The following is a 13,787-nucleotide window of genomic DNA, read 5'->3' as shown; positions in this document are numbered from 1 at the left end:
GTACCCTGTCTGACCATTTCTTGGCCTTCTTTGTCATCTCTATACAAAACAAAGGATCTCTGCTGTAACGTGACATTTTCTAAGGTTCCCATAGGCTCTCAGAAGGCGCCAGAACGTTGAATGATGACTTTGCAGTCTCTGGCTGAAAAACAGTAGCGCATTTGGTAAGTGGTCGATCTGAGAACAATGAGACGGGCGCACGCGTGCACGAGACGACTCCATTTTCAACTTTGAGTCTTTGAACGAAAACAGGGTTTCCCGGTCGGAATATTATCGCTATTTTATGAGAAAAATCGCATAAAAATTGATTTTAAACAGCGTTTGACATGCTTCGAAGTACGGTAATGGAATATTTTGAATTTTTTTGTCACGATACGCGTCCGCGCGTCACCCTTCGTTACCCTTCGGATAGTGTCTTGAACGCACAAACAAAACGCCGCTATTTGGATATAACTACAGATTATTTGGAACCAAACCAACATTTGTTATTGAAGTAGAAGTCCTGGGAGTGCATTCTGACGAAGAACAGCAAAGGTAATCCAATTTTTCTTATAGTAAATCTGAGTTTGGTGAGTACCAAACTTGGTGGGTGTCAAATTAGCTAGCCCGTGATGGCGAGCTATCTACTCAGAATATTGCAAAATGTGCTTTCACCGAAAAGCTATTTTAAAATCGGACACCGCGATTGCATAAAGGAGTTCTGTACCTATAATTCTTTAAATAATTGTTATGTTTTTTGTGAACGTTTATCGTGAGTAATTTAGTAAATTCACCGGAAGTGTTCGGTGGGAATGCTAGTTCTGAACGTCACATGCTAATGTGAAAAGCTGGTTTTTGATATAAATATGTACTTGATTGAACAAAACATGCATGTATTGTATAACATAATGTCCTAGGAGTGTCATCTGATGAAGATCATCAAAGGTGAGTGCTGCATTTAGCTGTGGTTTTGGTTTTTGTGACATTATATGCTAGCTTGAAAAATGGGTGTCTGATTATTTCTGGCTTGGTACTCTGCTGACATAATCTAATGTTTTGCTTTCGTTGTAAAGCCTTTTTGAAATCGGACAGTGTGGTTAGTTAAAGGAGAGTCTTGTCTTTAAAATGCTGTGAAATAGTCATATGTTTGAAAAATTGAAGTTTTTGTATTTTTGAGGAATTTGTAATTCGCGCCATGCCTATCATTGGATATTGGAGCAGGTGTTCCGCTAGCGGAACGTCTAGATGTAAGAGGTTAAACCAGGTGAGAACGACCAGGTACTATATATCAGCTGAGAACAACCAGTTTTATATATCAGCTGAGAACAACCAGGTACTATATATCAGCTGAGAACAACCAGGTACTATATATCAGCTGAGAACAACCAGGTACTATATATCAGCTGAGAACGACCAGGTACTATATATCAGCTGAGAACGACCAGGCACTATATATCAGCTGAGAACGACCAGGTACAATATATCAGCTGAGAACGACCAGGTACTATATATCAGCTGAGAACGACCAGGTACTATATATCAGCTGAGAACGACCAGGTACTATATATCAGCTGAGAACGACCAGGTACTATATATCAGCTGAGAACGACCAGGTACTATATATCAGCTGAGAACGACCAGGTACTATATATCAGCTGAGAACGACCAGGTACTATATATCAGCTGAGAACAACCAGGTACTATATATCACCTGAGAACAACCAGGTACTATATATCAGCTGAGAACGACCAGGTACTATATATCAGCTGAGAACAACCAGGTACTATATATCAGCTGAGAACAACCAGGTACTATATACCAGCTGAGAACAACCAGGTACTATATACCAGCTGAGAACAACCAGGTACTATATATCAGCTGATAACGACCAGGTACTATATATCAGCTGAGAACGACCAGGTACTATATACATCAGCTGAAAACGACCAGGTACTATATACACCAGCTGAGAACAACCAGGTACTATATATATCAGCTGAGAACAACCAGGTACTATATATATCAGCTGAGAACAACCAGGTACTATATATATCAGCTGAGAACGACCAGGTACTATATATATCAGCTGATATCAACCAGGTACTATATACCAGCTGAGAACAACCAGGTACTATATACCAGCTGAGAACAACCAGGTACTATATATCAGCTGAGAACGACCAGGTACAATATATCAGCTGAGAAAAACCAGGTACTATATATATCCCCTGAGAACAACTAGGTACTATATATCAGCTGAGAACGACCAGGTACTATATATCAGCTGATAACGACCAGGTACTATATATCAGCTGAGAACAACCAGGTACTATACATCAGCTGAGAACGACCAGGTACTATATATCAGCTGAGAACCACCAGGTACTATATATCAGCTGAGAACGACCAGGTACTATATATCAGCTGAGAACAACCAGGTACTATATATCAGCTGAGAACGACCAGGTACTATATATCAGCTGATAACGACCAGGTACTATATATCAGCTGAGAACGACCAGGTACTATATATCAGCTGAGAACAACCAGGTACTATATATCAGCTGAGAACAACCAGGTACTATATATCAGCTGAGAACAACCAGGTACTATAATGCTGAGAACGACCAGATACTATATATCAGCTGATAACGACCAGGTACTATAATGCTGAGAATGACCAGGTACTATATATCAGCTGAGAACGGCCAGGTACTATATATCAGCTGATAACGACCAGGTACTATAATGCTGAGAACGACCAGGTACTATATATCAGCTGAGAACGACCAGGTACTATATATCAGCTGAGAACGACCAGGTACTATATATCAGCTGAGAACGACCAGGTACTATATATATCAGCTGAGAACGGGTAGGTACTATATATCAGCTGAGAACAACCAGGTACTATATATCAGCTGAGAACGACCAGGTACTATAATGCTGAGAACAACCAGGTACTATATATCAGCAGAGAACGACCAGGTACTATATACCAGCTGAGAACGACCAGGTACTATATATCAGCTGAGAACAACCAGGTACTATATATCAGCTGAGAACAACCAGGTACTATATATCAGCTGAGAACAACCAGGTACTATATATCAGCTGAGAACAACCAGGTACTATATACCAGCTGAGAACGACCAGGTACTATATACCAGCTGATAACGACCAGGTACTATATATCAGCTGAGAACAACCAGGTACTATATATCAGCTGAGAACAACCAGGTACTATATATCAGCTGAGAACAACCAGGTACTATAATGCTGAGAACGACCAGATACTATATATCAGCTGATAACGACCAGGTACTATAATGCTGAGAATGACCAGGTACTATATATCAGCTGAGAACGGCCAGGTACTATATATCAGCTGATAACGACCAGGTACTATATATCAGCTGAGAACAACCAGGTACTATACATCAGCTGAGAACGACCAGGTACTATATATCAGCTGAGAACCACCAGGTACTATATATAAGCTGAGAACGACCAGGTACTATATATCAGCTGAGAACAAACAGGTACTATATATCAGCTGAGAACGACCAGGTACTATATATCAGCTGATAACGACCAGGTACTATATATCAGCTGAGAACAACCAGGTACTATATATCAGCTGAGAACAACCAGGTACTATATATCAGCTGAGAACAACCAGGTACTATATATCAGCTGAGAACAACCAGGTACTATAATGCTGAGAACGACCAGATACTATATATCAGCTGATAACGACCAGGTACTATAATGCTGAGAATGACCAGGTACTATATATCAGCTGATAACGACCAGGTACTATAATGCTGAGAACGACCAGGTACTATATATCAGCTGAGAACGACCAGGTACTATATATCAGCTGAGAACGACCAGGTACTATATATCAGCTGAGAACGACCAGGTACTATATATATCAGCTGAGAACGGGTAGGTACTATATATCAGCTGAGAACAACCAGGTACTATATATCAGCTGAGAACGACCAGGTACTATAATGCTGAGAACGACCAGGTACTATATATCAGCTGAGAACGGCCAGGTACTATAATGCTGAGAACGACCAGGTACTATAATGCTGATAACAACCAGGTACTATATATCAGCTGATAACGACCAGGTACTATATATCAGCTGAGAACAACCAGGTACTATATATCAGCTGAGAACAACCAGGTACTATATATCAGCTGAGAACAACCAGGTACTATATATCAGCTGAGAACAACCAGGTACTATATATCAGCTGAGAACAACCAGGTACTATAATGCTGAGAACGACCAGATACTATATATCAGCTGATAACGACCAGGTACTATAATGCTGAGAACGACCAGGTACTATATATCAGCTGAGAACGGCCAGGTACTATATATCAGCTGATAACGACCAGGTACTATAATGCTGAGAACGACCAGGTACTATATATCAGCTGAGAACGACCAGGTACTATATATCAGCTGAGAACGACCAGGTACTATATATCAGCTGAGAACGACCAGGTACTATATATATCAGCTGAGAACGGGTAGGTACTATATATCAGCTGAGAACGACCAGGTACTATAATGCTGAGAACAACCAGGTACTATTTATCAGCTGAGAACGACCAGGTACTATATACCAGCTGAGAACGACCAGGTACTATATACCAGCTGAGAACGACCAGGTACTATATACCAGCTGAGAACGACCAGGTACTATATATCAGCTGAGAACAACCAGGTACTATATATCAGCTGAGAACGACCAGGTACTATATATCAGCTGAGAACGACCAGGTACTATATACCAGCTGAGAACGACCAGGTACTATATATCAGCTGAGAACGACCAGGTACTATATATCAGCTGAGAACGACCAGGTACTATATACCAGCTGAGAACGACCAGGTACTATATACCAGCTGATAACAACCAGGTACTATATACCAGCTGATAACAACCAGGTACTATATATCAGCTGAGAACGACCAGGTACTATAATGCTGAGAACAACCAGGTACTATATATCAGCTGAGAACGACCAGGTACTATATATCAGCTGAGAACGACCAGGTACTATATGGGAACGCAACAGGCAATATTTCTGGACATCATTACAACTGGTTCTAACAAAAAAAATACATGTTGTTTTGCAACTTCCTGTCACATGATTTCTTCTGCTCATCCAGCAGGTCTAGAATGGCTATGGAAGACCAGGACGTAGTAGGTGAGAGAGATATGATATGATACGGATAGATACTCACTCAGTCATCAGCCAGACACCATGGACATCGCCATCCTCATCCTGATTGACCAGAGCCTTGATATCTTCTAGGGCTTGGTCCATGGTCCCTGGCTAAACAGAAAACAAACAAAAAAACGCATGGTTAAAGATTATTTCACCGTAAATGGGACAATTATTAGATGTAGAAGTACAAACGGTTTCAATGTCTCGTAATAAAAACAAAAGGTTTTGCTGTTTTCTCAGCAGTCCAGCAGTATTAATGCCCCTGCACATTGACTCTGTACCGTAACACCCTGTATATAGCCTCCAAATTGACTCTGTACCGTAACACCCTGTATATAGCCTCCAAATTGACTCTGTACCGTAATATCCTGTATATAGCCTCCACATTGACTCTGTACCGGTACCCCCTGTATATAGTCTCCACATTGACTCTGTACCGTAACACCCTGTATATAGCCTCCACATTGACTCTGTACCGGTACCCCCTGTATATAGCCTCCACATTGACTCTGTACCGGTACCCCCTGTATATAGCCTCTACATTGACTCTGTACCGTAATACCCTGTATATAGCCTCTACATTGACTCTGTACCGGTACCCCCTGTATATAGCCTCCACATTGACTCTGTACCGTAACACCCTGTATACAGCCTCCATATTGACTCTGTACCGGTACCCCCTGTATATAGCCTCCACATTGACTCTGTACCGTAACACCCTGTATATAGCCTCTACATTGACTCTGTACCGTAACACCCTGTATATAGCCTCCACATTGACTCTGTACCGTAACACCCTGTATATAGCCTCCACATTGACTCTGTACTGGTACCCCCTGTATATAGCCTCCACATTGACTCTGTACCGGTACCCCCCTGTATATAGCCTCCACATTGACTCTGTACCGGTACCCCCCTGTATATAGCCTCCACATTGACTCTGTACCGGTACCCCCTGTATATAGCCTCCACATTGACTGTGTACCGGTACCCCCTGTATATAGCCTCCACATTGACTGTGTACCGGTACCCCCTGTATATAGCCTCCACATTGACTCTGTACCGTAACACCCTGTATATAGCCTCTACATTGACTCTGTACCGTAATACCCTGTATATAGCCTCCACCTTGTTATTTTACTGCTGCTTTTTAATTATTTGTTACTGTTATTTTTTACTCATCACTTATTTTTTCTTAAAACTGCATTGCTGGTTAAGGGGCTTGTAAGTCAGCATTTTACTGTAAAGTCTACAGCTGTTGTATTCAACATTTCACTGTGAGGTCTACTACACCTGTTGTATTCAGCATTTCACTGTGAGGTCTACTACACCTGTTGTATTCAGCGTTTCACTGTGAGGTCTACTACACCTGTTGTATTCAGCATTTCACTGTGAGGTCTACTACACCTGTTGTATTCAGCATTTCACTGTAAGGTCTACTACACCTGTTGTATTCAGCATTTCACTGTAAGGTCTACTACACCTGTTGTATTCAGCATTTCACTGTAAGGTCTACTACACCTGTTGTATTCAGCGTTTCACTGAGAGGTCTACTACACCTGTTGTATTCAGCATTTCACTGTGAGGTCTACTACACCTGTTGTATTCAGCATTTCACTGTAAGGTCTACTACACCTGTTGTATTCAGCATTTCACTGTGAGGTCTACTACACCTGTTGTATTCAGCATTTCACTGTAAGGTCTACTACACCTGTTGTATTCAGCATTTCACTGTGAGGTCTACTACACCTGTTGTATTCAGCATTTCACTGTGAGGTCTACTACACCTGTTGTATTCAGCATTTCACTGTGAGGTCTACTACACCTGTTGTATTCAGCATTTCACTGTGAGGTCTACTACACCTGTTGTATTCAGCATTTCACTGTGAGGTCTACTACACCTGATGTATTCAGCATTTCACTGTGAGGTCTACTACACCTGTTGTATTCAGCATTTCACTGTGAGGTCTACACCTGTTGTATTCTGCATTTCACTGTGAGGTCTACTACACCTGTTGTATTCAGCATTTCACTGTAATGTCTACTACATCTGTTGTATTCAGCGCATGTGACAAATAGCATTTTATTTGATTTGATTTAGTCCTGTCCAGACCTGGCCTCAGCAGGTGATAACACTTGGCCCCCACAGACACACACAATGTTTCCACGTGGGCTCCAGAATGGCACAGCGGTCCAAGGCACTACATCTCAGTGCTAGAGGCGTCACTACAAACTCTGGTTCGATTCCAAGCTGTATCACAACCGGCCGTGATTGGGAGTCCCATAGGGCGGCGCACAATTGGCCCAGCGTCGTCCGGGTTAGGGTTTGGCCGGGGTAGGCTGTCATTGTAAATAAGAATTTGTTCTCAACTGATTTGCCCAGTTAAATAAAAGGTCAAATAAATAAATAAATAAAGATCTGAGATTATTAGTGTTCATGCCAAAATCCCCAATAGCACCCTATTCCCTATATATAGTTCTGACTTAGAATATGTGGACAACTACAAATACCTAGGTGTCTGGTTAGACTGTAAACTCTCCTTCCAGACTCACATTAAGCATCTCCAATCCAAAATTAAATCTAGAATCGGCTTCCTATTTCGCAACAAAGCATCCTTCACTCATGCTGCCAAACATATCCTCGTAAAACTGACTATCCTACCGATTCTCGACTTCGGCGATGTCATCTATAAAATAGCTTCCAACACTCTACTCAGCAAACTGGATGTAGTCTATCACAGTGCCATCTGTTTTGTCACCAAAGCCCCTTATACTACCCACCACTGCGACCTGTATGCTCTCGTTGGCTGGCCCTCGCTTCATTTTGCACTTTCTTCCACTACAAATCTACCATTCCAGTGTTTTACTTGCTATACTTTATTTACTTTGCCACCATGGCCTTTTTTGCCTTTACCTCCCTTATCTCACATAATTTGCTCACATTGTATATAGACTTATTTTTCTACTGTATTATTGACTGTATGTTTGTTTTACTCCATGTGTAACTCTGCGTTGTTGTATGTTGTCGAACTGCTTTGCTTTATCTTGGCCAGGTTTCAATTGTAAATGAGAACTTGTTCTAAACTTGCCTACCTGGTTTAAATAAAGGTGAAATAAATTAAAAATAAAATAAATATAGTGCTCTACTTTTGACCAGGACCTATAGAGCACTGGTCTAAAGTAGTGCACTAATAGTGATGCTATTTGGGACACGTACGTTTTATAACAGCTCAGATGAATGTGATTAGTTTAGGAGTGTCTGGCTGGCCTGGCAGCTAATGAAACACTGGTATATTTACTGTAGGTGTGGACACACGTAGCCGGGTTGAAGGGGAACGCTAAATCTGTTCACATTGTCTCGAGACAAGTTACATTTCATGAATCTGTGCAGTGGAACCATGGACATGTTCCACATAAATTGGATTAATTGAATTTACTAAAACATAATATTGTTTTAACTAAAATTATTTTTAAAGGACAATACTAATTTGGAACCGTTCTGATTCAGTATCTACTCTAGATATAATTACTGTAAGGATGATTTGCATGTAACAACACGGCACTGTGTACAGATAGGCTTCCCGGTTTGTTCTATAATGCTGCCCGTGTTCAAGTCATTATAAACGCCTACCCTCAAGACGAAGAACCGCTTCAGTTTAAACTGGTCCAGTGTTGAGGTCCATCGATTCCCTTGAGCCTCAGCATCAGGTGTAAAGCCAACAGGGCCTTTCTCCTCTGTCCCTGGGTGTCCACTGTCCAGGGCTTGGGGGTGATAGGAGGTATGAGTGGGGTCCAGGTGAGAGGATGAGAAGCATGATTCTGGTTCTACCAGATCCACAGGCTTCAATGTGACTGTTTTATCCTCAGACATGGTGATGTTCTGTGTATGACCTGAACAAAATAACATAACAGTCCACAATTATTAGCACCTTTGATAAAGATGAGCAAAAAAATACAGTATAATATAAAGAAAAAAATACTGTATAAAATAAATAAAATATACTGTATAAAATAAATAAAAAATACTGAACTATATTGTATGGACATTTTTTTTTGGGGAGGGGGGGTTATAAAAATATATTTTTAAATATATCTGAAAAAGATAGGGGTTAAATGTATTGGCAGCCCTGTTTTCAATACCTCACCTTGCAAGGATAATAATGTTTTAAGAGATTGGAGAACATGTCGGTAGGGATCGGACACTAGCTTTATCTGACACTGGCTATATCTGACGCTGGCTATATCTGACGCTAGCTATATCTGACGCTAGCTATATCTGACGCTAGCTATATCTGACGCTAGCTATATCTGACGCTAGCTATATCTGACGCTAGCTATATCCGACGCTGGCTATATCCGACGCTGGCTATATCCGACGCTGGCTATATCCGACACTAGCTATATCCGACACTAGCTATATCCGACGCTAGCTATATCCGACGCTAGCTATATCCGACGCTAGCTATATCCGACGCTAGCTATATCTGACGCTAGCTATATCTGACGCTAGCTATATCTGACGCTGGCTATATCTGACACTAGCTCTGTATATCTGACACTAGCTCTGTATATCTGACGCTAGCTATATCTGACGCTGGCTATATCTGACGCTGGCTATATCTGACGCTGGCTATATCTGACGCTGGCTATATCTGACACTAGCTATATCTGACACTAGCTATATCTGACACTGGCTATATCTGACACTGGCTATATCTGACACTGGCTATATCTGACACTGGCTATATCTGACACTGGCTATATCTGACACTGGCTATATCTGACACTGGCTATATCTGACACTGGCTATATCTGACAGTAGCTATATCTGACACTAGCTCCGTTTATCTGACACTAGCTATATCTGACACTAGCTAAATCTGACACTAGCTCCGTATATCTGACAATAGCTATATCTGACACTAGCTCCGTATATCTGACAGTAGCTATATCTGACACTAGCTATATCTGACACTAGCTACATCTGACACTAGCTCCGTATATCTGACACTAGCTATATCTGACACTAGCTTTATCTGACACTAGCTTTATCTGACACCAGCTATATCTGACACTAGCTTTATCTGACACTAGCTATATCTGACACCAGCTATATCTGACACTAGCTTTATCTGATACTAGCTCCGTATATCTGACACTAGCTATATCTGACACTAGCTTTATCTGACACTAGCTTTATCTGAAACCAGCTATATTTGACACTAGCTATATCTGACACTGGCCATATCTGACACTAGCTATATCTGACACTAGCTCCGTATATCTGACACTAGCTCCGTATATCTGACACTAGCTCCGTATATCTGACACTAGCTCCGTATATCTGACACTAGCTCCGTATTTCTGACACTAGCTCCGTATTTCTGACACTAGCTCCGTATTTCTGACACTAGCTCCGTATTTCTGACACTAGCTCCGTATATCTGACACTGGCTATATCTGACACTGGCTATATCTGACACTGGCTATATCTGACACTGGCTATATCTGACACTGGCTATATCTGACACTAGCTTTATCTGACACTAGCTTATCTGACACCAGCTATATCTGACACTAGCTTCATCTGACACTAGCTCCGTATATATGACACTTGCTCCGTATATCTGACACTAGCTATATCTGACACTAGCTATATCTGACACTAGCTCCGTATATCTGACACTAGCATTATCTGACACTAGCTATATCTGACACTAGCTATATCTGACACTAGCTTTATCTGACACTAGCTCCGTAATCTGACACTAGCTCCGTAATCTGACACTAGCTATATCTGACACTAGCTATATCTGACACTAGCTATATCTGACACTAGCTATATCTGACACTAGCTATATCTGACACTAGCTATATCTGACACTGGCTAAATCTGACACTAGCTATATCTGACACTAGCTCTGTATATATGACACTAGCTCTATCTGACACTAGCTCCGTATATCTGACAGTAGCTATATCTGACACTAGCTCCGTATATCTGACACTAGCTCCGTATATCTGACACTAGCTCCGTATATCTGACACTAGCTCCGTATATCCGACACTAGCTATATCTGACACTAGCTATATCTGACACTAGCTTTATCTGACGCTAGCTTTATCTGACGCTAGCTTTATCTGACGCTAGCTTTATCTGACACTAGCTATATCTGACACTAGCTCCGTATATCTGACACTAGCTATATCTGACGCTAGCTATATCTGACGCTAGCTATATCTGACACTGGCTCCATATCTGTATTATTTATTTGATACGTTATTATTATTTTTTGTTGCTCATCTTTATCAAGGGTGCCAATAATTCTGGACCTGACCGTACATCTTATTTTACAGTTTTACCCACAACGGACAAACAAACGGCACCCTTTTCCCGTTATAGTGCACTAGTTTTGAACAGCCCCCATAGAGTTCTGGCCAAAAGTAGTGCACTGTTAGGAATAGGGTATGACTTAGGACATGCTATTTATCTTACACAAATGTAAGCTACATTGGTTGTCATGTTTGACAGTTTTAAATCACTGATTAAACAACTTGTGTTGTCTTCCTGGATTCAATCCACATTTATTGTGCATCCGTCAAGTAGACTACACATACGATTCGGGTCTTGATTCATCAAAAGTAGGCTATTTGCACTTTTGGGCAGGAAGTATTTCAGAGAAGAGAAAAAAAACAAAGTATTTTCACAAAGAACAGAGCTATTCAATCTACATTACGTACCAAGCAATCTGACGTTACGCTGTTTATTGAAATAATATCGAGATAAAACTCCTTACTTACAAACATATTCGGATAGTATAATTAGCAGTAGGATGCTATACTTACTAGTAGTTCGAGGACGTGAGTGTAAGATGCGTAAAGGCAGCAGGTGTTGTCGTTTCCTTGTTCCTTATGTTATTATAATGGGCGGACCGCGGAAACGCACACGGAAACAAGTGTTTGTTCACTTTGACAGGTAGCTCTGATCCTGGTCGGTCTGTTCACTGGACCAGGAGCGGTAGTAGTATAAAATAATACATTAACTAGTTTTACCTCTTTATGCAAAATGCCTTGTCTGATTTGTTTAAGGAGGATGCTGTAGCTTAGGCTATGCAGGCCAACTTGGCCACAGTCAGCTAGCTATATTTGATATCAATTCAATGTAATTCAATTACATTTCTATTTTAAAATATGTCACATTTAGTACGTATTCCAACCCCATACATTGTGGTTGCAGGGGCCTAGCCTATAGCTCCTCACACCACAATAAACATGTCAGAATGTTTATCTAAATAGATCAAGCCAGGCTACAAATAGTCCTACAGTCTATGAAATATGTCCATAGTGAATGCCATACAATATAATTTCCTAGGCTCTATTTGATTTTCCAAATGTAACCCTGTTAGGCGTTGTGTACTGTATGGTATTACAAATGGATGGAGATTAGGTTTTAGGATAGATACCAGGGATGTTAATGAAAAGAAGAAATTGGTTTTTGCTTTGGCTATTCCCCCTCTCCCTTCTCCGACTTATGTTCCCACTCTGATGTGTTTGTGCCTAAAATACCACTCATTTTATTTCACCGTATTTGACATTGAGAGATAGACAGTAATCTATCAAACAATTTGATGAGTGGGTGGGCTGTAGGGATCTACAGGATTGTCGCAGAGTGATTTTGAACCTCTCTACAAAGTATTGAATAGGCCTAGCATCGTCAAGTGTTGAAGCATCATTCATCCAGTCGGGCTAATCGTTACTGACATGCCGTGAGACTAAGGCCACTAATTCCGCTTTCTCTAATTCTCTGAAGACTCTATTCATTCTGTAAAAAAAAAAAAAAGGCTTGAAGTTTAAAAACACAAATGTAGTTCTAATCCTGAAGAACCACCAAAAGCCGTGTTGACAAGCAGCCGTTCTATAAAAGGCTGTCTGTCCTGCGGAGTATCTCGTTTAGCTACTCCCACACACTACGTTTCCTGTTAGAATAAAGTCTTCAGTGTTTCAACTACAGCAGAATCCCTTCGCAGCCGTAAGACCAGGAACTAACCATTGGATTTGATGTCATTGCCTCGCATTCATCTCTGTACTGTTTTTTGTTTGTTTGTTACGTGTTAATAATATCATTTTATTTACAGATAAAATAAAGTATTTAGCGTTAACTACAGTACGGTACGGTATAGCAGAATGGGTGGGATATGTAACCTGAAAATGAGCTGCTATTGGCAGAGAGGTTTAGAACTCTATGTTATTGGTCTATTAACTCATACCACCCGGTAATGTCACCAGGCAATCCAAAACTCCACCCATGCAAAACCTGCGTATTAAAAAGTCCTCGACTGGATTTACAAACAGCAGCCATTACATTTCCACAGTCACAGTGTTCAGTTCTTCAGCTATTGTATAATATGATACAAAACACAGGAGAAAAACAGAATTTTGACTGCACTGTGCACTCTGGAAGTTTTGTAAAAAAAAAATATATATTTTTTTTTAAGGACAATATAGAAAAGACAATGGGTGTGATAATGTTTTACCCCTTACATTTCAGAAA

General features: G+C 40.8%; 1 protein-coding gene across 1 annotated transcript in view; it reads right to left on the bottom strand.

The window, feature by feature from the left end:
• Nucleotides 1-12,298, bottom strand: part of tprg1 (tumor protein p63 regulated 1) — a 63,449-nt gene extending 51,151 nt beyond the window's left edge. The window contains exons 1-3 of the mRNA XM_045697478.1: nucleotides 12,083-12,298; nucleotides 8,868-9,127; nucleotides 5,253-5,344 (exon numbers count right to left, since the gene is read on the bottom strand). Coding sequence (XP_045553434.1) covers nucleotides 5,253-5,344; nucleotides 8,868-9,107 — 332 coding nt within the window. The 5' untranslated portion in view covers nucleotides 9,108-9,127; nucleotides 12,083-12,298. The remainder of the gene's footprint in view (nucleotides 1-5,252; nucleotides 5,345-8,867; nucleotides 9,128-12,082) is intronic.
• Nucleotides 12,299-13,787: the final 1,489 nt, after the last annotated feature.

This window comes from Salmo salar, chromosome ssa16 (genome assembly GCF_905237065.1).
Source record: "Salmo salar chromosome ssa16, Ssal_v3.1, whole genome shotgun sequence".
Taxonomy (NCBI): Eukaryota; Metazoa; Chordata; class Actinopteri; order Salmoniformes; family Salmonidae; genus Salmo; species Salmo salar.
The sequence above is the reverse complement of the archived record's forward strand: the minus strand, read 5'-3'. Positions and strand labels throughout refer to the sequence as shown.